Source organism: Vipera berus, assembly GCF_964194415.1.
Source record: "Vipera berus genome assembly, chromosome: 4".
Classification (NCBI taxonomy): domain Eukaryota; kingdom Metazoa; phylum Chordata; class Lepidosauria; order Squamata; family Viperidae; genus Vipera; species Vipera berus.
Window position 1 is genome coordinate 121,783,300 of NC_138206.1, and position 26,163 is coordinate 121,809,462.

Sequence of the window (26,163 nt, forward strand, 5' to 3'; positions counted from 1 at the left end):
GTGTGGAGCATCTCGCGCGCAACCCGGGGACTCATCGTGTGCTCCGCTCGCGGATGCTGGGCGTCCTCCAGGTTGGAGGTAGCTTGTTTTTTGGGGTGGGGTGGGGGGGCGCAGTGGGACAGATTGCTTCCCTTGTGGGGGGCGGCTTTGCAGCGGGGTTCGTGGTCAGTTTTGCAAAATTGGGGTGGGTGGGAGAGAAATCCTGGGGAGGGGGCGCTTTTTGCAAAAAAGAGAAGGGGGGAGGGTTTGCACCGTGCAAAAATCCGGCGCGCGCCTTGTCTAAGCATTGCAAAATAGGGCGGGGGAGGGGGCTTCTTCGGGTTTTGGGGGAATTTGGGGGGGGGGGTGGTCGATTTGCGCCTCTTTTCACCGCTTTGGAAGAATGCCGGGACTCCGTTGATGCGTTGGCTGGGGAGGGTAGGCTTTGTAGTCATTTTATTTATTTTTTAAAGACGGTTTTATTGATTTTCTAGTTTTACACTTAAATGTTTGAAAAGCAGCGTGGCGGCTGGGTTGGTTGGTCGCTGATGTTTCCTCTCTTTTTCCCCTTAGTATTTCCTCCCTCGTATTTAAATTAATACAATTCTTATTATATCAAATAAATAAAAAAATAACTTTCTTAGATTTATTGATAATTTTTAGTTTATACATAACTTGTTGTTTTAACATTCAATCTTTTTAGACAATCAATGTCCTGGTTAGTTTTTCCCATTTTTTAAAAATGTCCCATTAATATTTAAATTTAACGTTTGATATTTATAATTTCCAAATTTTAAATAACCCCAATTCCTTTTATCACAGTTTATCACAACATCTAATGTTTGGGATACACGGCTTATCTATTTGAATTCTCACCATCTACATCAACTAATTAATAATACAATATAATATTCTTATTTTCTAGTAATTTCCAAATACCTTAAATTTAGTAACCCAAATTTCTCATATTTCAACATTTAATACTTCCTCTCTTTTTCTCTTTATATCTACTATCTCATATTTAAGCTAATAATTTTTATTATTACCGCTAAGTAAAAACATATTTGTTACATTCATCGATAGGTTTTTAGCATATATAGATATCTTAATTACCTTTACATTTGACCTTTATAAGCAAATCAGTGTTCAAATTTAACTCTTAATATTTATACTTCTAAGTTTTTAAATAATCAAAGTTTTTTTATCTCAACTCATAACAATATCTAATATTCAAAGTACACATCTTATCTATTTGAGTGTATTCTATTTTAATTCTCATGAGTAAGTCAAACCCCCAATTTTCTTCAGGCTTGTTCTAGCTTTCTTTCTTTGCCAAATCGTCTTCCATGTCTGTGTTTTTGAGTCATGAAACAAATTCCCTGTATTGTTATTGACATAGAAAAAACCATCTGGTCACCATTTTTTTGAGAGGATTAACAAATCGTATCTCCCATCTCAACGTAGTTGTCCTGAACTGTTTATCTTCTCTTCAGTCTGTTCTTATTCTTGATTCTCAGGTTCCTTCTGATTTATGTAGAAAATCTTTTCCTTTTTCCATATTATCAGTCCCTTTTCTGAGTTTTCCATTGACTGTGTTTGTTGATCAGTTAAATCTTCTGTCATAATATTTAATTGTTCCACTTTTTCTGTTATATTCTGTGTAGTTGAATTTTTAGTTGTAATCAAAGCTTGAGTTCGTGTATCTGGGCTGACTTCTTGTTCTTTTCTGTAGCCTCTTATTTCATCAGTGTCTGTAAGAATAGTCTGATGAATTGCTTTCAGCATAGAGAGAATCTGTTCCTCATCTTCATCCATATTTTCTTAGTAGTGTATTAGACTAAAAGCTTTACAATCAGAGAATGCAAAAAAAAATAGTCACTGAATGTGGAACACAGCTGAGCTTCTCACAGCTGATATCTCAAGGTTACATGAATCTTATCTATTGTCTGCGGCTAGTCCAACCCCCTGCTTCCAGACAAATGGCTGTCAGATGTACTGTAGTATGTATGTATGTATGTAACCGTCCATTTCCTCCAGACAATGAGGTTCCACAGCTAAGAATGACTTTTCTTGGACCTAGGCCAGGGGTAGGCAACCTTGGCTCTTTTATGACTCGTGGACTTCAACTCCCAGAATTCCTGAGCTAGCCAAGCTGGCTGAAGTCCAAGAGTCATAAAAGAGCCAAGATTGCGTACCCTTGACCTAGGCCGAACAGTTAACTACAGACCAACTTTCCATTTAATGTGGCGTAAATCTTTTGTGGGCCACAATTAATACAAGTAGACCTCAACTTACAACCTCAACTGAGACTAACATTCCTGTCATTAAGCGAGAGGTTTGTTACATGAGTTTTGCCCCATTTTACGACTGCCCTTGCCACAGTTGTTAAGTAAAACACTGCAGTTGTTAAGTCAGTAACACGGCTGTGAAGTGAATCCGGCTTTGCTGGTCAGAAGGCCACAAAAGGGGATCACGTGACCCCGGGTCGCTGCAACCCTCGTACGTACATGCCAGTTGCCAAGCGTCCGAATTTTGATCACGTGACCCACCGGGATGCTACAACGGTCGTAAGTGTGAAAAACGGTCATCGGTCATTTTTCCCCACTGCCGTTGTAACTTCAGACGGTCACTAAACAGACTGTCGTAAGTCAGGGACTAGCTCTGTTCCTTGCAGGAGGCAAACTCTTATCAAGCAAAACAGCTTTCCGTGCTAGAAAATGTAATTCTGCTTCCTTGAGGAAGGAGGAGATAATTTTGCTGGCTGTCCAGGAACAATGATCAGTAGGACAGCTGACAGAAAGTGGGGCATAATATAAGCCTCCACCGGGGAGTAGCAGATTAGTAGCTCGGGTTGCAAACGTCAGGTGATATATCTCCTGCACCCCTTATTCTGTTTCCTCCTGATGCAAAAACATGCTTGGGAATATTTTTATGCTGAGGTTGCCCTTCCCTTTTTCTGTTAAACAGTTGGTCTTGCAGGATCCATCCTGGGACGGTCACCAAGGTTGTTCTTCACTGCTGGTCCTGTTTGACAGCGTTATTATCCTGGTTTTACTTTTTCTTTACTATTTTTTTTAGCTTTTGTCCGTGTGGTAGAAAGCAGGAGTCCCAAAATGGCTTTTTTCAGGAGGCAACTGGACTGTCCTTGTATTTCTTTGAAGACGTTTCGCTTCGCATCCAAGAAGCTTCTTCGGCTCTGACAGGGGATGGTGGGGAGAATGGAAAGATTGATAGTCCTTGCAGAGAGTTGTTGACATCATCTATCTCCAGTCTACAACACAGTTCTTTTAGCAGGTGCAAGAAGGATCCACACCCATTTGCACTACCCAGTTGACCCTGAGGACACAGATAAACCTCAATGACTCTCTAAAAGAAGGCAAATGACCAGCTGCCTGCAAGGAGTAGTATACAGTAGTGGCCAAAATCGTGGAAACCTTTTGGGAAAAAGTGTATTTTTGCGGTTTGATGGCTAATAACACCACTTTTTTTTGGAGTAGTACCATAAAATTATACATCAATGGAAAGATAATTTAATCAAGAGTGCGACGCAGCGTAGTTTGTTCAATTTATCTGTACTGTATCCTATGAAAAGTTATAGCCAAACAACCAGAAAAAGCAAGCACAGCTTGATATCAGGTTGATATCAGGTAGCTTTCCTTCATCCGATTGCAGCCAATGAGCACGAGTGTTTAGAAAGCCAATCGGGTGTCATCTTGTTTTGGCAATGAACCAATCAGATCACAGTAGGATTCAATTATTGATGTCAGTGTGTTATGTGATTGCTGTCCAGTTGGTTGGGGTTTTTTGTGTTCTTTCATTGAGTGAGCTTGTAAAACATAATAAAATTAAAGTAATGGTGCGAAGAGTTGACCGGTTGCCCAGAAAGCGATGTAAAATAGTATTATTAAGTGAACAGGGCTGCAGTTATTAAAGAAATTAGAAGAAAAATGGGTGGAAACTTAACCAAAGGTGGCATTTCTCCTGTACAGTTTTCCCAGAAGGTTTCCACAATTTGGGCCACTGCTGTAAATCCTTCCCTTCCCCACCATCCAGTCAGAGCTGAAGAAGCCTCCCGGATGAGAAGGGAAACCTCTTCAAGGAAAAAGCAGAAAGTCCAGTTGCCTCCTGAAAAAGCATCTTTTGGACTCCTGTTCTCTACGACAAGGACAAAAGCTAAAAAAAAAAAGACTGAGAATATCCATATAGACATGCAGAGATTTACCCTTCATAATCAGATCGGAGTGTGATAAAAATGAAATTGTCAGGACCCACCCCAAACCACATCTTAGGAAGACAAAACTCTTGGAGCCAAATCTAGTCCAAAAGGAATCTTTACTATGACATGTTTGGTTGTAGGAATACAAGACAGGACTTAATATTGTTCTACAAGCTAAAACCTTATAAAGAGTTCCCGGTTCAACCCCCCCTTAACCCCATTTGGTCAGCCCCCCATCGTGGGAAAAAGGAACTTAGGACCTTTTATGTTTATTGCTCTCTTCGGAGATGGCAGAATCCAGGAACAACGTTTTAAACATACATTTATGAATATGATATAAATGGATTCTGACAGAAATCTTACAGGAAAAAAAAACTACCGGTGACCAGCGGGAATATGTAAATGTCAAGCATCAGTCATTAGTTAAAGGGTTTCCAATGCTCAAAAAAAGTGCTGGGACTTTAAAAGAGGCAGCCTGTGATTCGTCCCACGGACAGCCAGATGTTTAGACTGGATTTCGCATTTTTATCCACCTATCGAGTCCTTCCCAAAGGCCTGGGATAGGCAGATGTTTGATGCTGTTACAGATATTGATTGCTGCAGGATTTAAGTTGTTTTGAATAAAGCCGCCTTTTGCAATTGACCGATGGCGAATGTGTCAGTGCCGAAGGTGTTCTAGCCATGCTCCAGATGTTTGGGGATTGCACCCCAGGCTCCTGTCACCATTGATGCTACCTTGGCTTTCCTTTGCCACGGTTCTATTGGTAGTCCTCAACGTACGACACAATTGAGCCCAGCATTTTGTTTCTAAGCGAAACATTGGTGAAGTGAGTTTTGCACCATGTCACTTTCTTGCCATCTTTGTTGAGCGAATCATTGCAGTCGTTAAACGAGGGACACGGTCGTTAAGGGAATCTGGCTTCCCCCATAGACTTTGCTTGTTGGAAAGTCACAAAAGGGGATCATGTGACCCCCCCCCCTCCCGGGACGCAGCGACCGTCGTAAATGTGAGTCAGTTACCAAGCGCCTGAATTTTGATCACGGGGGATGCTGCAACGGTTTTAAGTGTGAAAAATGGTCAGGGTTGCTATAACTTTGAATCTGACACTAAGCAAATCGTTGTAAGTTGAGAACTGAGTAGGTCTTTGCATTTTGTTACTGTATGGTTTTCCACTTAGCCTCACAATCGCCCCAGCATTACTCAGGAATTTAAAAGAGGCAAAGAAACTCCCGAGCCGAGGTTTCAGCAAGCAAACAACTTTTATTTTGATCAAAATGAGTCGGGTGGCCACATCTCTCTTCGCGGCTGGTAGAGAGATGAAGGCAACAACCAGGAAAGATGCCTTCCACCTTTTATACCCCTTCAGAACAAAGAGATCTGGTCTTGGTACTAGGAACCAAAAGGTACAGAAAAATAATTCCTAGATGATGACTCATACACAGCAACCCAGGCTCCACCATAACTCCTTTTTCCCCCTCCCCTTACCATGATTTTTTTTCATGTAAGCAATTACCTGTACCAGAAGCATGAAACGTTTGCTTTTATATAACTAATTTCCCAATAGAAAGCACCTACAAAACTGCTTGCACATAAACAAAGATGATTACAAAGTATCACTACTAATATCAATATTGCTAACATCAATCTTTGGTTGAGCGCCAAAGGATTGAGGCCTTTGAACTCTGGTGTTGGAAGAGACTCCTGCGAGTCCCTCGGACTGCAAGGCGATCAAACCGGTCAGTCCTAGAGGAGATCCACCCCGACTGCTCTTTGGAAGGACAGATCCTGAAGCTAAAACTCAAATACTTTGGCCACCTAATGAGAAGGAAGGACTCACTGGAGAAGAGCCTAATGCTGGGAAAGATCGAGGGCAATAGAAGAAGGGGACGAGAGAGAATGAGGTGGCTGGATGGAGTCACTGAAGCAGTAGGCGTGAGCCTAAATGGACTCCAGAAGATGGTAGAGGACAGGAAGGCCTGGAGGAACATTGTCCATGGGGTCATGATGGGTCGGACATGACTTTGCAGCTAACAACATCATCATCAACCTTAAGCATAATAAAATCCCTTCATTACCTTTTTCTAGGTTTTTTTTCTGTTCTATTCTGCTGTCTCTGGATACTGCCAGGTCCACTGTTCAGACTTTTTTGTCTTTCTTATTGACAGTTGTTAAGTTTGGTGTGTTACACAGCAGGTTTTTGTCTGTTTCAATTCTAAACTCCCAGAGCAATTTAGCCTCTTCATTTTTTATGATTGTAATCAATCCACGCCATATTTAAATTTGTTTTTCATCGTTTTGCATTTTTAAGTACCATTTTGTCAATGAGCAGCTGATCTTTTGTTCCTCTTGATTTTTTATAATTTCCTTTTTGTTCTGCTGGGTACAAATTGTTTTCCATCAGATGATTGAATACTGAATTTGCCAGTATTCTTGTAAAAGGTTTGATCGTTGTTGGCATAGGGACTGCACCCGGTAGCTGTCCAGGCCCAGCCACGGGATGATGATGTCCTGAAAGCAGGACAAGAAGCAACGGATGGAAACTAGTCAAGGAGAGAAGCAACCTAGAACTAAGGAGAAACTTCCTGGCAGTTAGAACAATCGATCAGTGGAACAACCTGCCTCCAGAAGTGGTGAATGCTCCAACACTGGAGGTTTTTAAGAAGAGACTGGACAGCCATTTGCCTGAAATGGTATAAGGTTTCCTGCCTGAGCAGGGGGTTGGACTAGATGACCTCCAAGGTCCCTTCCAACTTATGATGATGATGATGATGATGATTGAATTTATTTGCTACCCATCTCACAGTTCGAGGCGATCCTGAGCTGGCTTACGGTGGGATTAAAAACATGCAAAAATGTACCAGTTCAAAAATAAATGGCTTAAGTCACAGGCGTGAATTTGAACGTGTATGATTCTTGAGAGAAGAATTTAGCTAGCTATTTTTAAACATGGCTGGTCTGGCAGAGTTTAACCCCAGTTGCTTCAGTGCTGCTGTGTTCTGAAGAAGGTGAAAACAACTTGAAACTCACCAGACATTCCGGTATAATAATGCTTTTCAGATTTTAAAAAATGTACGAATAGGACTTCTGTATTTCTGTCTGAAAACAAAAATGCCTTTGGCGGTTTCTCAGCAAGTTAGTAATATGTTTCTTCCATTCACAATCTCCTCTTTTGCTGCAGAACAACGGGCAAAAAGACATTGGATTTCACATTATCTTGGAAGTAGAATAACAGAGTTTGAAGGGGCTTTGGAGGTCTTCTAGTCCAACCCTCCTGCTCGAGCCCGGCTTTGCACATTGTATCTCTTAAAATGAGGACTAAAATGCTTGTATGCATCCAGTTTTGGTCACCACGATGTAAAAAAGATATCGAGACTCTAGAAAGGGTACAGAGAAGAGCAACAAAGATGATTAGGGGGCTGGAGGCTAAAACATATAGGGAACGGTTGCTGGAAGTGGGTATGTGTAGTTTAACGAAGAGAAGAGTGAGGGGTGACATGATAGCAGCCTTCCAATATCTCAGGGGCTGCCCCAAAGAAGAGGGAGTCAAGCTATTCTCCAAAGCACCCGAAGGCAGGACAAGAAGCAACAGATGGAAACTAACCAAGGAGAGAAGCAACCTGGAACTAAGGAGAAACTTCCTGACAGTGAGAATAATCAGCCAGTGGAACTGCTTGCCTCCAGAAGCTGTGAATGCTCCAACCCTGGAAGATTTTAAGAAGAGACTGGACAGCCATTTGCCTGAAATGGTGTAGGGTTTCCTGCCTGAGCAGGGGGTTGGACTAGATGACCTCCAAGGTCCCTTCCAACTTATTATTGTTATTGTTATTGTATAAGCGAAACTGCCCAATAATGTCTTTCATTATTGGCCAGAATGCTTATGAAAAACGGTCATAACTCCCCTTTTCTAGTGCCGCTGTAACTTTGAACAGACAATTAATGAATTGTTGTAAGTTGGGAACTAACCGTAATGCCTTTGTGTCGCATCGTTATTTACTGTCTGGCCCTGGGGTTTTGTTTGGAGATGCTAAATATAAATCATTTTGTCTATTTTTCTTTGCAAGCAATGCTGAAGGATTAAAAGGCATTTCACCCAGAAAGGAGCTGCTGGTTTTTTGGACCATGTTCTGCGTTTGTTACACATGAAGATGAAAAGATTACCCTGGAATCTGAAAGGTCGTTTCAAGTAAGTGTCTCTGTCCAGGAGGATGAAAATCACTATTGATCTTTTTGAGGATTTGCTTTTAAAAAACTGGGCCAAAACATTGAAAGGACCAGAATATCAGTCTTTTTACTTTATTCTTGAATTGTAGCAGACAGTGACTTAAATAACTAAAATTCTTTTTTTTTTTGGTAAAAGTTTTATTGGTTTTTTTTTTACGATAACAGCCTTAGTGCCTGGTGTACAGTGTGTTGTCTTGGTTCATAATTCTTTTAGAAAAGAATATACAATTAATAATAGTTAATAAACAATAATAATTAATTTTTATATTTCCACAATTAATATATCAATTTATGATATATTCCTTGATCTTCTCTTCACCCAGTAGTATTCTCCTTTTACAAGATTAAACAAATATAATTTCTAATATTTGATCCCCTTCATGGATTACTGCCTTGTCGTGGCGAAGGGGCTTGCGTAATTCAATGAAGCTATGAGCTGTGCAGGGCCGCCCAAGACGGACAGGTCATAGCAGAGAGTTCTGACAAAACGTGATCCACTGGAGAAGGAAATGGCAACCCACTCCGGTATCTTTGCCATGAAAACCCTATGGACAGTACCAAAAGGAAAAAAGATGGAAGATGAGCCCCTCAGGTCGGAAGGCGTCCAGTATGCTACTGGGGAAGAGCAGAGGGCTAGTGCTAGTAGCGCCAGAAAGAATGAAGCGACTGGGCCAAAGCCGAAAGGACGCTCAGCTGTGGATATGTCTGGTGGTGAAAGGAAAGTCTGATGCTGTAAAGATTTTTTCTCCATAGGAACCTGGAATGTAAGATCCATGAATCAAGGAAAGCTGGACGTGGTCAAACAAGAGATGACAAAACTAAACATCGACATCTTAGGTATCAGCGAACTAAAATGGACAGGAATGGGTGAATTTAATTCAGATGACCATCAGGTATACTACTGCGGGCAAGAATCCCTCAGAAGAAATGGAGTAGCCTTCATAGTCAATAAAAGAGTAGGAAAAGCAATACTGGGATATAATCCTCAAAATGACAGAATGATCTCAGTTCGAATCCAAGGCAAACCATTCAATATCACAGTAGTCCAAGTCTATGCCCCAACCACCGGTGCTGAAGACGATGAAATTGACCAGTTCTATGAAGCCCTACAGCACCTTATAGAAGTAACACCAAAAAATGATGTCCTTGTCATCATGAGGGATTGGAATGCTAAAGTAGGAAGCCAAAAGATAACCGGAATAACAGGCAAGTTTGGCCTTGGAGTGCAAAATGAAGCAGGGCACAGGCTGATAGAATTTTGTCAAGAGAATATGATGGTCATAGCAAACACTCTTTTCCAACATCCCAAGAGACAGCTCTACCATGGACATCACCAGACGGTCAACACAGAAATCAGATTGACTATGTGCTCTGCAGCCAAGATGGAGAAGCTCTATACAGTCAGTAAAAACAAGACCAGGAGCTGACTGTGGCTCAGACCATGAGCTTCTCATTGCAAAGTTTAGGCTTAAACTGAAGAAAGTAGGGAAAAGCACTAGGCTACTCAGGTATGAATTAAATCATATCCCTGTTGAATATACAGTAGAGGTGACAAATAGATTTAAGGAGTTAGATCTGAAAGACAGAGTGCCTGAAGAACTATGGATGGAGGTTCGCAACATTGTACAAGAGGTAGCAACCAAAACCATCCCAAAGAAAAAGAAATGCAAGAAAGCAAAATGGCTGTCTGAAGAAGCTTTGCAAATAGCTGAGGAAAGGAGGGAAGCGAAAGGCAAGGGAGAAAAAGAAAGATACGCCCAATTGAATGCAGAATTCCAGAGAATAGCTAGAAGAGATAAGAATGCCTTCTTAAAGGAACAGTGCAAAGAAATAGAAGAAAACAATAGAATAGGGAGGACCAGAGATCTTTTCAAGAAAATTGGAGAGATGAAGGGAACGTTTAATGCAAAAATGGGCATGATAAAGGACCAAAATGGCAGGGACCTAACAGAGGCAGAAGAGATTAAGAAGAGGTGACAAAATTACACAGAAAAACTATACAAGAATGAGCTTAACATCCCTGATAATTACAATGAGGTGGTCACTGACCTCGAGCCAGACATCCTAGAATGTGAAGTGAAGTGGGCCTTAGAAAAGCTGAGCAACAACAAAGCTAGTAGAGGTGACAGTATTCCAGCTGAGCTATTCAAAATCTTAAAAGACGATGCAGTAAAAGTGCTACACTCAATTTGCCAGCAAATTTGGAAAACTCAACAGTGGCCACAGGATTGGAAAAGATCAGTTTATATTCCAATTCCAAAGAAGGCAGTGCCAAAGAATGTTCAAACTATCACACCATTGCACTCATTTCACATGCTAGTAAAGTTATGCTTAAAATCCTACAAGCTAGACTCCAGCAGTATGTGGATCGAGAACTACCAGAAGTACAGGCAGGATTTCAAAGAGGCAGAGGAACTAGAGATCAAATTGCTAACATATGCTGGATCATGGAGCAAGCTAGGGAGTTCCAGAAAAACATCTACTTCTGCTTCATTGACTGTGCTAAAGCCTTTGATTGTGTGGATCACAACAAACTCTGGCAAGTTCTTAAAGAGATGGGCATACCAGACCATCTTATTTGTCTCTTGAGAAACATATGCGGGTCAAGAAGCAATAGTGAGAACTGGACATGGAACCAATGATTGGTTCAAAATTGGGAAAGGAGTCCGGCAAGGCTGTATACTGTCGCCCTGCCTATTTAACTTATATGCAGAGCACATCATGAGAAAGGCAGGGCTAGATGAATCAAAAGTTGGAATTAAGATTCCCGGGAGAAATATCAACAACCTAAGATATGCAGATGATACCACTCTAATGGCAGAAAGCGAAGAACTAAAGAGCCTCTTGTTGCGGGTGAAGAAGGAGAGTGCAAAAGTTGGATTGAAACTTAACATTAAGAAAACCAAGATCATGGCATCCGGCCCTCTCAATTCCTGGCAAATAGATGGGGAAGAAATGGAGGTAGTGACATATTTTATTTTCCTGGGCTCCAAGATCACTGCAGATGGGGACTGTAGCCAAGAAATTAAAAGATGCATGCTCCTGGGGAGGAAAGCAGTGGCAAATCTAGACCACACAGTAAAAAGCAGAGATATCACCCTGTCAACAAAAATCCGTATAGTCAAGGCTATGGTCTTCCCAGTTGCAATGTATGGCAGTGAAAGCTGGACTATAAGAAAGGCTGAGCGCCAAAGAATCGAGGCCCTTGAACTATGGAGCTGGAGAAGACTCCTGCGAGTCCCTTGGACTGCAAGGCGATCAAACCAGTCAGTCCTGGAGGAGATCAAACCTGACTGCTCTTTAGAAGGCCAGATCCTGAAGCTAAAACTCAAATACTTTGGCCACCTAATGAGAAGGAAGGACTCACTGGAGAAGAGCCTAATGCTGGGAAAGGTTGAGGGCAATAGAAGAAGGGGACGACAGAGAAGGAGGTGGCTGGATGGAGTCACTGAAGCAGGAGGCATGAGCCTAAATGGACTCCAGAAGATGGTAGAGGACAGGAAAGCCTGGAGGAACGTTGTCCATGGGGTCGCGATGGGTCGGACACGACTTCGCAGCTAACAACAACAACAAATATTTGATATTTTCCATATTTAAATGATTAAATAAAAACATTTTCTTCTATAATTATACCAACAATAGTAGCGTCCATATGTAGCATTTTTTTTCTTATCAGCTTATGTTATTTTCGTAAGAGTCATCTTATTGATTCACCATATTTATTGTGGTATCCAAGTGTTGTATGTTTTTTCTTGTTTGTATTGTTATAATTCCCTTCATTTGTAACTTCACAAGTTGAATCATTTTTTCTTGTTCACATTCTGTTGTCTGGATTTTTTGTTCATTCTTTACCATCATCCTTTGGATGTTTTTTGATCGTAGATTTAAGTTATAAGTATATTCACTTATAGTATCAAAGTTATGTTTAATCTCCTCATGGTTTAAGTCTATTGTAGTTTGTACCTGTCGTAGCATTGTATAAATTTCGTCTTGGAAAGTATTTGTCTTGTCTTGAAGTGTATCTAAAGGTCTTTGATCTTTCAGGCTAAATCTTTCAGGAGTAGATATTAAGTGTGGTTTTCTGTCATTTTTTGCTGAGTATGTCATATCCATGTTGTCTCCCCCTTTCAAGTAGTTCATCATAAATGCCATAGTCTCTGTAATTAGCCTTGTCAAGCTAACCAAAACTCAAAATCTATACAATCCAATTTTGTATAGTTATTGTTTTTATATTTGTTTTTTGTAATCCACTGTAATTTTCAGTTGACAAGGTTTCAGTAAAATCAATGTTTTATAAAAATTATTTCTTTCAGGAGTCAACTATTAATTCAGTATATTTAGGCAGCTTAAATCCTTCCTGTAACTCCCCTTCTCAATGATTTATCATAGATCAAAGTTTTTAAACAGTTCATAAATTTAAACCACAATCAAAATATTTCTTTTCCTTCAAACACTTTCCAATCTTATAGCCGGCCCAGTATGCAATCTCTTTTCTGTTCCTTAGCAACTATCTTCTTAAAGGTTATTAGAGTTCATGGGGACGGGTTTTTTTTTCTTTGTTTCTGGGCATTGTCTTTAATGTGCTATATTCTCATTGTCCACTTGACAATATTTATTTTCCAGCTCTTTCAGACAAAAAGTTCTTATTATTTTTCTTTTTTATGTAATCAAAATCCTTTAGAATATAATCTTAGCAGTTTCTTTTAGTTTCTAAGTTTGATCAGATTGTAGTATTTTGAATTTAATTTCAATAATGTTCTTTCCTCCTTAAGGTTAATTCGCCGCTTCCGTCTAGGGGGAATGGGAATGTAGTCCCCTCCCCTCACTTTCGGAGGTTGTTTGCTTTGGGGATCTTTCCCAGGGACTAGTTGTAAAATAAGGGAGAGAAGATTAAATACTCTCACCAGGTCCAAGCACGCTGTTCACCGTTGTTCTTGGTAGCGCTCTTGGACTTCAGCTGCAGCAGCTTGGGCTAAATGCTGGCATGCGGCTAGCCTTTCTCCTGTTGGGTTTGGAGGGTTTTCCCCGGATCAAACGAAGCGATTGTCATCGCTTCGTGATCAACAAGCACCCCTCCTTCGCAGTCACCTCTCCGGGGCGACTTCAGACCCATTTAGGGTCTCCCTGGCAGGGCGAAATTAGCTGTGGGGAGCGGAGGTCTGCTCTCACGCGGCCATGCGCTACGGGCACAAACCATGCCTAAGGCAGGACTAGAACTCACCACCTCCTGGTTCCTAGGCCAGCCCCTTAACTACTAGACTAAACTGGCTCCTTTAATCAGATCTTATCCTGCCTGAGCAGGGGGTTGGACTAGATTTATTTATTTATTTATTTATTTAATTAGTTTTCTATACCACCCTATTCCCAAAGGACTCAGGGCGGTTTACAGGGCAGCATATAAAAGACAATATAAAAAGATAATATAAAATTAAAATGAATTAAATTAATTAAAGCCCAACAATTAAAACAATATTAAAAAGCTAAAACCCCTTCAGTCCAGGCCTGATAGATCGAAAAGCCAGGTTTTCAGGTCCCGGCGAAATGAACGCAGATCGGGGGCAGTCCGGAGTTCCACAGGTAGGTTATTCCAAAGGGCAGGCGCGCCCACAGAAAATGCCCTCCCTCTGGGGATCACCCGCCGGCACTCCCTAACCAGCGGCACCCTAAGGAGGCCCTCCCTGTGGGAGCGCACAGGACGATGGGAAGTGGATGCTGGCAGCAGGTGTTCCCTCAGATATCCCGGACCCAAGCCATGTAGGGCTTTATAGGTCATCACCAGCACCTTGAATCTCACCCGGAGGGCAACTGGAAGCCAATGCAGCTCGCGGAGAAGAGGTGTTACATGGGAGTATCGGGAGACTCCCATTACAACTTGCGCGGCTGCATTCTGCACCAGTTGGAGCCTCCGAGTGGTCCTCAGGGGCAGCCCCATGTAGAGAGATGACCTCTAAGGTCCGTTCCAAGGTTGTTGTTGTTGTTGTTGTTATTATTCTGTCCCTCCATTTTAAAACGTCATTGGTGTTTCCAGATTTAAGGCATATGGTGCACTAGCTTTACATTTCTAGGTACTTTCACTTGGAATCAAGTCAGCATGTCAGATTTCCAGGCAATACTGACCTACTCACGAGTAGACTGTGGCAGGAATGTGAGCCACAGATTTTTCTTGTTTTATCCTTCCGGCTAATTTCTACTACCCAGAGGGGCATTTAGAGGCTTGTGCTCTGAAACCAAAGCCCACCAACCTTGTTTTATTTTTGTGTTATGATTTCTGTGCTGCTGATGTAACAACCGCAGTGATCTGCTTAACGACGGTGGGAAGAAAGTTTGTAAAATGGGGCAAAACCCCTGCTTAGCAACCAAAAATTTTGGGTCCAGTTTGGATTGCCAGTGAGTATTAATCAAGGTCATTTGGGAAATGACATGCTGAAAGTCTCCTCCCACTAGGCGATACGAGGGCGAGTGGGGACGTCCAGAAGCAGGCAGCGTGGATGGGACTCTGCTCCTGAGGAGCGACCCACCTCTTGAGTTGACCTTTGGGTCTTCCGGAGCATCTGGTCTCAGACGCGCTCCTCTTCTTTACCTTTTAAAAGTTGGGTTCATAATTTATTACCCCATTTATGGTGCCCTCTGCGTGGTTTAATTGCACCCCACTGAGTGGGCTGGGCTGAACGCAGGACCGAGTAGGTTGTGTGCATTGCCTACTCTGGGGCATCGGTTGTAGGAACGGGATCAGTCCATGAACGCCTCCTCTTCTGTTTACCCTTTTTAGACATATCGTGATCGTTGTGACTGGACTTTGCTTTCTTTACCTGGTCAAGACGATTTACGATGACAAAACATGCCGGACAGGAAGGATTCCTAAGGTCGACCCTGATCACGCCAAGGTCAGCCCCGTGCAGTAAATAGAGGTACCACAGTCATAGATGGTGCTGTAGGAAGGGGTCATGAAGCAGATATAGTACTGTTTCTTGTCCTTCTCCTTTTTCTCCTTTTTCTTTTTCTCCTCCTCCTCCTCCTCCTCCTCCTCCTCTACCTCCTCCTCCCCTCTTTTTCTTCTTCTCCGCTTCTTCCTCCTCCCTGCAATTCCCATTCCCTTCTACTCCTGATGATGTTACCTAGTTGGGTCATGATACGTCTGCAAGGAAAAAACAAGTTCAGAGCACCAGGGACCCCACAGTTCTCCTCCTCCTCCTCCTCCTCTTCTCCTTATTCTCCGCCTCCTCCTCCTCTTCTCTTCCTCCTCCTCCTCCTCCTCCTCATCTTTTGGGTCCCTTTTGCTGCAGAACAACAGGGACTCTTGTTGCATAAAAGGCCAGGAAGAAAGAAATTGAATTTCACAATATTTTTCTGTTGTTTTTGTTTAATTTGGCAAGCATTTCTCTTTCTGAAAAGAGATCAATGACTTAATCTGTTATTTAGTGTCTTTTGCAATATCCTCAAATTTCATTGCCTGCCCTCTCCACATTGCAATTAGAGGAACTGCTTTATAAAACATTGCCTTTTTTTAAATAGACAATTCAAGTAATTCTGGAGAATACAATTTTTTTTATCATTATTTTTACGGACGGCTTTTTGGGAGCGGGGCGTGTGGAGAAGACTTACGTTAATTGCGTTCAAGATCAGGCATCAAAGCAAAACATGCATGCCACATTACCAGGTTGCGTTGACTGCACATTCTTAATCACAAAGAAGGTTTCCTAACCGGCTGGCCCACTTTGCTGTTCTAGAGAGCTCAAAAATACGCCGAGGAAATTTCGCAAGCCACGTGTCGGCCATCTTTTGCAAGGAACCGGTTGAGCCATCTGTTTCTGGACAGATACAACGAGGAGCTGCTTCCCTTCGTAACGAAAGATACCGAATCTGAACCTGATCTTTTCAAATACCGGCCTCCGTTTGGGTTCCGGAATTTGGGGGAGAAACTTCGGGACTTGGTCCAACTTCTACCCGAAGACGGTTTGCCAGCAGACCTGCAGTCTAAGCAGTGTAAACGTTGTGTAGTTGTGGGGAGCAGCAGCGTATTGCGAGGATTGAAGCTGGGATCCTCCCTGAACCACTTTGATATTGTGATAAGGTAGGGATTTTTATTTTTATTTTTTGGCCTAAGGTCACAAATTAGCCTGCGTGGAAAGGGTGTCAATTAACAGAATAAGACCAAAAGGACCCTGGAGGTCTTCTAGGGACTAGACCAGGGGTAGGCAACCTGGGCTCTTTTACGACTCGTGGACTTCAACTCCCAGAATTCCTGAGCCAGGATGGCTCAGCTTGGAAACCTCTCCCTTTCCCCTCAGCATGGCTGGCTCAGGAATTCTGGGAGTTGAAGTCCACGAGTCAAAAAAGTGCCAAGGTTGCCTACCCCTGAATTAGGGCAATAGAGTTCAACTCCCAGAATTCCTGAGCCAGCATGGGGAATTATAGCTCCTTCATGACTGGTGGACTTCAACTCCCAGAATTCCTGAGCCAGCATGGGGGAACTATGGCTCCTTCATGACTGGTGGACTTCAACTCCCAGAATTCCTGAGCCAGCCATGCTTAGGGGAAAGGGAGAGGTTTCCAAGCTGAGCCATGCTGGCTCAGGAATTCTGGGAATTGAAGTCCACGAGTCATGAAGGGCCCATATTTCCCCCATGCTAGCTCAGGTATTCTGGGAGTTGAAGTCCACAAGTCATAAAAGGGCCAAGTTTGAAGACCCCCGTCTTAAATCTACCAAACAAAATGGAGGCTGGCTGAGGAATTCTGGGAGTTGAAGTCCACAAGTCCAAAGAGGGCCAAGTTTGAAGACCCCTGATTATACCATTCCAGACAAGTGGCTTTCCAGTTTCTTCTTAAAACCTCCAGGGATGCAGCATCCACAGCTTCTGAAGCACGTGGATTTTGTTCAAACTGTGTGGCGAGGAATATTTCCAATTAAGACAGTTCAACTTTTGTTTTCTGGTTGGCTAAGCCTTTGATTTTATCTCTTTTTTAAAATGCATTTAAAACATTTATAACGCCGCCCATCTAATGTAAAATTCCGGGCAGCTCTCAATGAAAGATGTTCTGTTTCACAGTGAATCTTAATTTGATGGTTGCCATGGATCAACTAAGCAGAAACTTCCTGACATGGAAGTTAACCAGGGGAACAACCTGCCACCAGAAGTTGTGGGTGCTCCAACACGAGGTTTTTAAAGAAACGGGACAGCCACATGTCTGAAATGTTGCAGGGTTTCCTGTCTGAGCAGGGAGCTGGATTAGATGACCTCCAAGGTCCCTTCCAACTATGTTATTCTGTTATCCATGCATTTTTTTTGTATGATCCATGCATTAAAGTTATATGTTCAGTTCCATGGTACATTTTGTTTTATAGGTTAAATGATGCACCCGTTCGGGGGTACACAAATGATGTCGGTAACAAAACTACAATAAGAATGACGTATCCTGAAGGAGCCCCTTTATCTCAAGATGAATATTTTCCAAATAGCTTGTTAGTGATAGTATTATTTAAAACTGCTGATTTTGCATGGATAAAAGCGGTGCTGAAAAATGAAACATTAGTAAGTAATGGTGTTAAATATTGCATTTGTATGTAATAAGAGATACCGGAATTGTATTGTTTACTATAGCCAGTTTCCAATTTTTAATATATTTTTTTTAGCTGGCCCACTGCTAGCATTGCCTAAAGATTTTGGCTTTAGTGGAAGTGAGGAGGAACCTGCCCCACTTTACATCGGGGAGGGCTGTGTGGAGAGAGTTTCCTCCTTTAAATTTTTGGGAGTCTACCTCTGTGAAGATCTGACCTGGAAAGTTAATACAACCCAGGTGGCTACAAAGGCCCAACAGAGGCTTCACTTTCTTAGGGTCTTGCGGAAGAACAGGGTAGAACAACGGCTTATGACCCTCTTTTACCGGTCTACTATAGAGAGCGTCCTCTCGTATGGTATTGTGGTCTGGTATGCTGGTCTGACAGCCGTGGACAGGAAAGTATTACAGAGGGTAGTGAGCACAGCAGAAGACATTGTGGGCTGTCCCCTGACACCACTGGATGACCTCGCCAGGGCTCGTTGCCTTGGAAGAGTGAGGAAGATTCTCAGGGATGACTCACACCCTGGACGGTATCTCTTTACTCTCCTACCATCGGGTAGGAGATATAGGAGTATAGCCAGCCGTACCAACAGGCTGAAAAACAGCTTTTATCCGTGGGCTGTTAGGCTTTTGAATGGGATATAATCTCTGTGAACTTACGCAGAATTGACTTGGGAGAGGCCGGTGTGTGGTTTAGTGGGTTCACATGGTGTGGTAGGATGGAGGGTTTGTCGTCACTGTGTGTTGGGGGGAGGGAGCATGGGGGGAGGCTCAGCTAATCTCAATGTACACATGTTGTACTTTGAAAATAAAGGTTTATTATTTATTATTATATGCCAAATGTATTATTACTGTGTAAGTTATATTGATGTGAAAATTAAATAAATTGCTATGAGCATTAAATGTATTGGCACCCTTTAAGCCACTCTTAAGGAGTATACAGTGAAAAATTAGAAATAGACTAAAACTCAATCCATCCGAAACTAAATCTAACCATAGGAAATGTATTGAGTTCCTGTTGAATAGAGATGTTTTAGAAAAATATTTGTACTTCTCCTTAAGGCTACATATCCGTCCATAGGCACACAATCCCAATTTTTACATTATTATTTTTTTCTCCTGTTGTATTTGATTTTTATGACTTTTTTTTCCTTGTTTAAAAATGCCCAACAAATTCCTTAATTCATTGCCTCCTCTGTGGAATGGGTGAGAATGGAAGGATGCCTTAAACCACCATCTCATTTTAATTTGTCTCACGTGCTCCCGTTAGTAAGTTTAGTTTAAGTTACGGTAGTTAGGTCAATTAGTTTAGTTCAGGGGTGTCAAACTCAATTTCATTGAGGGCCGCATCAACATGGCGGTTGCCCTCAGGGGGCCGGGTGGGTGTGGCCTGGGTGGGCGTGGCCTACTGGGTGGGCGTGGCTAGAGTGCGTATGGCCTACTGGGTGGGCGTGGCCAGCTCTACATCGTTCGCATCAAGGGTGCCTAGGGGGGCCTGGGCAGGAGTGGGACAGATCTGAGGGTCTCTGGCAGAAGGAGGGTCTCTGGGCCAGGGCCAAGGCAGTGGGGGCCGTTCCCTCACTGTTTCCAGGATGGCTTTGCGGGCCACATGAAACCACTTCGCGGGCCGGATCTGGCCCCCGGGCCTTGTGTTTGACATGTCTGGCTTAGTTAGTTTGTTTAGTTAGGTTAGGTTAGTTCATTAATTGGTTTAGTTAGGTTAGTTAGTTAATTAGGCTAGGTAATTAGTTAATTAGGTTAGTTAGGTTAGTTCATTAGTTGGTTCAGTTTAGTTCAGTTAGAATAGTCAATTTAGTTTTGTTTGGTTAGTTTAGTTAGGTTAGCTCATTAGTTTAATTAGGTTAATTCATTAATTGGTTTAGTTAGTTTAGTTTAGTTGTTAGTTCATTAATTGGTTTAGTTAGATTAGTTAATTAGGTTAGTTCATTAGTTCATTAGTTTAGTTAGGTTAGTTCATTAGTTTAATTAGGTTAATTCATTGGTTTAGTTAGATTAGTTAATTAGGTTAGTTAGGTTAATTCATTAGTTGGTTTATTTAGTTTAATTCGGTTAGTCAATTTAGTTAGGTTAGTTCATTTGTTAGGTTAGTTAGGTTAGTTAGATAGTTAGGCCTTCTTCCCATCTCTGGCTGGAGATACCAAATTCAGCCATTTTGAAAATTTCGCTGTGGCCTTACATTTTGGAAGACCTAGTAACCCCTGGGAAAGGAGGGATTACAAGTAAACCTCGCTTAACGACTCCCCAGCTTAGTGACTTCTCCAAATTATGGCAGCGCTGAAAAGTAACTTTGCGACCAATCCTCCATTTATGACCGATGCAGCTTCTGACGATCGCCATCCTGGGGTTTTTTGATGAGCAATTTAGTCTCAGCAGTGGTCACTAAGTGAGACTTATTATTATCCCTCCCCCCCATAATTAAATACTTCATTGGAGTAATTGTTTCACATTAGGGCGGTTTTGAAACCCTGTCGTAATTTGGATGTTTTTGTGCGCTGTTGTTCAGCCGCTCTGGATGCACCTCTTCTTTTGGAAGAACGTGGCTATGAAAATACCCTTGGCGCCCAGGAAGTTTCGGATTTTGAACCCAGCCGTCGTTAAGGAGACAGCGTTGGATATTCTGCAGTACCCCGAACCTCAAGAGAAACTCTTTTTTGGGGATCAGGTAGCGTACCCTTTGCGAAAGAAGGAAAATGTGTCACATTTCTCTCTGCTTTTATCTGGGCCTCAAGAGTAAAATATAGGCAATCCTTGACTTACAACAGTACATTTAATGCCTGTTCAAAGTTACAAGGGCCCTCCCTGAAAAAAGCAACTTATGACCATTTTCACACTTGCAACCATTGCAGCATCTCCGCAGTCACATGATCAGAAATTCAGATGCTTGGCAACTGACATGTACTTGTGACGGTTGCGGGGTCACGTGGTTCTCCCCCTTTGGCGACATTTCTGACGAGCAAAGTCCATGGGGAAGCCAGATCCACTTAAGAACCGTGTGACTAGCTTAAAAACTGCAGTGTTCCACTTAAGAACGGTGGCAAGAAAGGTCGTTAAATGGGGTAACGCTCATTTAATTGTCCCACTTAGCAACAGAACTATTGGGCTCAGCTGTGATCGTAACTCTAGGACTCCCTATACCAGAGGTAGGCCACCTTGGCTCTTTTATGACTCGTGGACTTCAACTCCCAGAATTCCTGAGCCAGCCATGCTGAGGGGAAAGGGAGAGGTTTCCAAGCTGAGCCATGGTGGCTCAGGAATTCTGGGAGTTGAAGTCCACAAGTCATGAAGGGGCCAACGTTTCCTCCATCCTGGCTCAGGAATTCTGGGAGTTGAAGTCCACAAGTCATGAAGGGGCCAAGGTTCCCTACCCCTGCCCTATATTAACATAAAAAACGACAGGCCTCTGAGCTGCGCATGACTGCTACGTGAAATGCTAATATTGTCAACCATTTAGAATTTTGCTTTTGTTTCTCCCTCTGCTCCGAAGGTGGGAAAAGAGGTTTTTAAGCTAAAAGTACAGTAGAGATTGAAATCTGTTCCAGGATATTTAAGTTCTCTCTGGATGACACTTTTCTCCATAAATATGCTGTGTTTTCTTCCAGTTTCAGTTCCTTCTTGTCATGGGACCAAGCTGTATATTATATTAAGATCATTAAAAAATATGCTGAGTATTGTTATTCTGGGGGGGGAAGTGCACTCGAATGGGTGTCACATTCAGATTGCATTTCCAGTTTTTGCTAGTTCCCCCCCACAAATCTCTTCGCCTCCTTTTTTGCCATTTAATGGTAGAATACTCTTTTCATAGAACATGGAATAATAGGAAGGAACCATGGAGGTCTTCTAGTCCAGCCCAAATTTCAGGAGAAATAGCATTAACTGTGTGTGTGGGAAAGCTTTTCCACAGAGGCTGGCCCAATCAAAGGTCCAACCTGAATCCCCCTTCCGTTTTACTTTCAAACTAAAAAAGTCCAGCCTTTTTTAAAAGAAACTGCTTACAGTGAATTATATCTTAATCAATTTGTCCCAAAGGCGCTTTTTCAAAAGGCAATGGGGCTGACTTTGTTTTTCCTTGAAGACGTCTCACTTCTCATCCAAGAAGCTTCTTTAGTTCTGACCGAACAGTGGAGAATGGCATCAACAACTCTCAGAGGGAGTGCCAACGATCCTATGATTGTTTAGGAATATCAATCCTTCCATTCTCCACCCCCCAGTCAGAACCTAAGAAGCTTCTTGGATGAGAAGCGAAGCATCTTCAAGGAAAAACCAAGAAAGTCCAGTTGCCTTTTGAAAAAGAGCCTTCGGGACAACCGCAACCCGGATGACAGAGAGTCCCCATCGACACTTAATTCGTCTGGTTAACAATTGTACCACAATAACACTGCATTCTTGCAAAAGCAATAAATGCCTTTTTTTTTAATCCCCTGTAGAACGTAGCCACGACTGGAATGGTCGCTGTGCTTCTAGCTACACATTTATGTGACCAAGTCAGCTTAGCTGGCTTTGGATACGACTTGAGTCAACCCGAGACACCTCTGCATTATTATGACAGCGTTTGCATGACGGATATGAACAGGCAAATCATGCACAACGTGACCCACGAGAGGCAATTTCTGCAAAAGCTGGTCAAAGAAGGCGCCATCACTGACCTCAGTGGAGGAATCTACTGTCAGTTCTGCGAAAAAGCAGGCTAAGGGAGGAAGCAGAGATGGGATGTTCGCACATTCCCGCGAGCTTCCCTCGGTTGAAAAAAAGCCGTGTCCCTTTTCCAGGCAGACCAACCGAGGCAGCTGCTGTATGAAGGGGACAATCGCTTTTGGGAGTTCATTGTTTATTTAATATTTGACAGATGTTTCGCAAAGATGGGTCATTTGCTCCTTGGACTGTGCCTCAGCCGGAGTTGTATAGGTCATTTTAATGCACAGCACTTCTTGAATGTTTTTGTTTGGGGTAATATCCAGAAGCCAAACCACGGCGGCATCTCCAACTGCTGCACCCCTCCCGACCCCCACACAAAGCAAACTGACACACACCATAAACACAAAGCCAGACCGCAAACCCGGAGCCAAACCAGAGCCCAGGATGTTACACCGCAGCCGTCTGCCGAGGACATCACATCACAAAACTCAAGAGGTTAAAATACGAAGACTCGGGATGTCACAACACAGCCAACCACCCAGGATGTTGCAGCCCAGAACTCAGGATATCACTACACTAGAGCTCAGGATGTCACCAAACAGCCGATCACTCAAGTCGTTACAGCACAAAAGACTAATAGGCACACAGCCATCACCTCAGCCACACAGGATGTTACAAAACAACCAACTCAGCTGCAAACAATAACTGCCATCATCCAATCAGGATGTAACAACACAGCCAACCAACCCGCTTGCAGCAACAAAGCCAGCACCACACACAACCCCACCAATATTTATAGAGAGACGGCAGCTCTGATCACGCTTTGATCGCACAAGCACAAAGCCGAAGACACCACCCTGAAGATGACGAGTGGGACCTCGTCAAAACGTCACCAAGACACTCACTCTTACACGGGAAAAGACCCGAATACGCCAAGATCTACATACCTGTACCCGTGAAAATCTACGAATATATATATATATTTGCTCATGGGGAGGGACGTCTGTTGGGGCCGGGCACGGTTGGGAGAGATCCAGGGGGTCTCTGGCAGGTGGGATGGTGGGCAGGAGGCTCGTCCTGCGTGGTGAGGCGAGGCGAGGCAGGGGGCAGGGCACGGGTGCCATTTCCATTCAGCATTTCTTGCAGATGTCTCATGACCCAAACTAGGTCACATCAGCAGTGCCAGAAGAGAATGGGGTTTGTGAAGTGGAGGAGGAGGGCGGTTGTGGAGTCCTTGCTGCTCTCTGAGCTTTGTGGCTTTCTTGCAGATGTCTCATGACCCAAACTAGGTAACATCATTACTTCACTTATTATCCCACTTTGGGTACTGAAACGTCTGCAAGAAAACCACCATCCTCAGAGACAACCCCTCCCAAGGACCTTTCATTTTAACTCTGAGCCAGAAATATTTTCCTTGATTGTCATTCCGGACCATCTCGGGGCAGAAGAACCTGCCAGACAGGACCTCATTCCTCTTTCCCATGGGACGCATCCCAATGCCCCTATCCTTCCTCCACCATTTCCTGGACCCTAAAGGCCAATGAAGTTTCTTTCGACCACGAGCACCAGCACCACCTCCAGCTTTGCCTACCTCAGGGCTTCACCTGGACGCGGCACCACCATCCCCGTTCGTGGATCGGGATACTCCTCCAAAGGCCGAGCACATCCTCCCTCCCAGTGGCTACCCTGACCTTTCATCGCCTCAGCTCCACACAATCCCGAAATAAACTTCCAGGAGCAAATTCTCCTTTTTTCTTGCTCACCCTGGCCACCCCTCACAAATACTTTGCCCGCTCCCCTCAGTCCCATAATCGGTGACCTGTTCCAGCAGCCCCACTCCAACCGCCGGCGGGGCTGGGTCCCTCGGCAATGGGGGAATGATGTTGAGGGCCAGTGGCACGTTTCCTTTTATATATATGGTGGCAGCACTGGAGGAGGCTGGGGATCACATTCCGTAGCGCCTAGCGAGGGACCTGCCTTAGAAGCAGCAGCGGCATCATCACCAGGTGAGGCCTAAACCCCTCAGCCTGGCCCTGAGGTAAAAACGCGAATAGGCAAGAGGAGGAGAAGGGGGCGTGGCCAAAGTGTCAGCGTGCCCTTTTGCATGTGGGAGAAACTGGGAAAAAATCATTTCTCCCACCAACTTGCTGTCCTGCCTTTGGCTGGGGCTCTCACCACCATCCCCCACCCTTGTGATTGGACGGCTTGCCCTGGAGGTTGAGGCGGGCCAGATAAAAAGACAGGTCGTGCCATAGTTTGAGGAACCCTGAGCTACAGCTTTGGTGGCTCTGTAGGCAGAGCTGTGGGGAGACTGCAAAATGACTTGAGGACCAGGGTACATGAACACGAGCTCGCCATTAAAAGACAAGAACAACACTCACAGGTGTGGGCACACATGGCCACACACAATCACACCTTCAATCTGGCGGGGGCTGAGGTGATCGCCTGTGATAATACCAAGGGTGGATGGTTATTCAAGGAAGCTTGGTTCTCTGACCACTCCTTGATCAATTGGCATATTGATCTCCCCCCTCCCCCCCGCGTATCAAGCTGTCAGGAGCTGGGAAGAGGAGCAGCACGCACAACGCAAATGCAGACAACGTGAGGACTCAGAGCGCTCTGTCAAACCAAGACCAGAACTCCATAATTACACAATCACCCCCCCCCCCCCACCACGGAATGTAAAAAAAGGAAGAACAACTATTTAGAGCCTCTGGCATGAAAACACGGGCAATGACAAAAGCAATGACTATAGCTAATAGGACTGACAATAATCCCCTTCCGACAGCAGAATGCTAGGTGACTCGAAAGAATGTGGCCTGTTGAAACGAAGAGAGCAGTGACACACACTATGAGTGGGGCGCAGAAACGCTGATGATATAAGTGCAGTCTCCCCACTCCGATGATTTCATCCTGGCAACATTGGTAGTTAGCCAACGAAAGCTTGATTTTTAATAAAACTTTATATATAAATACAAGGACTGGCTATAAAGGTCTCAGATAAGCACCTGATGCTCAAAATAGGAGGAACAAACAGGGTGAACTTAGAAGTCCTAGTACATGAGGAGAGGTGTGATATTGTTGTGTGGGATGAAAGCCATGACTGCAATGTACTGGTAGAAAGATACAAATTGTTCAAAAGGGCAGAATTGCTCTCCTTGTAAGAGACCACGATGTCTCTACAGAAACACATCAGAACAAGGACAAAAGCCTCCTTGAATCCATTTGGGTTAATGTACAAGGAAAAAAAAGCGACATTGTAGGTGGAGACTCTAGCAGGCCACCCAACGGAGCAGAAGAAATATAGAGGAACTTTTTGCTAACCAGCTAATTAAAGTGTAAAATCTTCTGAACTGCAACTTAATGCCCAACGCTTCGGGCCTGACAAATGGTAGGCATAAAACGTTTTGAAAGTCCATTTCCACCAGGATTCTTTCCTGATTTTCTTTTTAAACAAACAGCTTCCCAGAGACCAACCCCTTGGAGAAAAATAAGAGCAACGCGTAGGTTAGGTCAGAGCTACAGTACACATCCT

At 43.4% G+C, this 26,163-nt stretch overlaps 1 protein-coding gene across 2 annotated transcripts; it reads left to right on the forward strand.

The window, feature by feature from the left end:
* Positions 1 to 24,458, forward strand: ST3GAL5 (ST3 beta-galactoside alpha-2,3-sialyltransferase 5). 2 transcript variants are annotated; one of them, XM_081328016.1, is made up of 7 exons: positions 1 to 78; positions 8,258 to 8,379; positions 15,187 to 15,301; positions 16,145 to 16,488; positions 17,761 to 17,947; positions 20,500 to 20,658; positions 22,421 to 24,458. In XM_081328016.1, the coding sequence occupies exons 2-7, from the start codon at positions 8,336 to 8,338 to the stop codon at positions 22,682 to 22,684; spliced, it is 1,113 nt and encodes a 370-aa protein (XP_081184142.1). In that variant the 5' UTR covers positions 1 to 78; positions 8,258 to 8,335; the 3' UTR covers positions 22,685 to 24,458. The 2 variants fall into 2 exon arrangements, with proteins under 2 accessions (XP_081184142.1, XP_081184141.1); XM_081328015.1 differs by lacking the exons at positions 1 to 78; positions 8,258 to 8,379 and adding an exon at positions 14,650 to 14,804.
* The last annotated feature ends 1,705 nt before the right edge of the window (positions 24,459 to 26,163 follow it).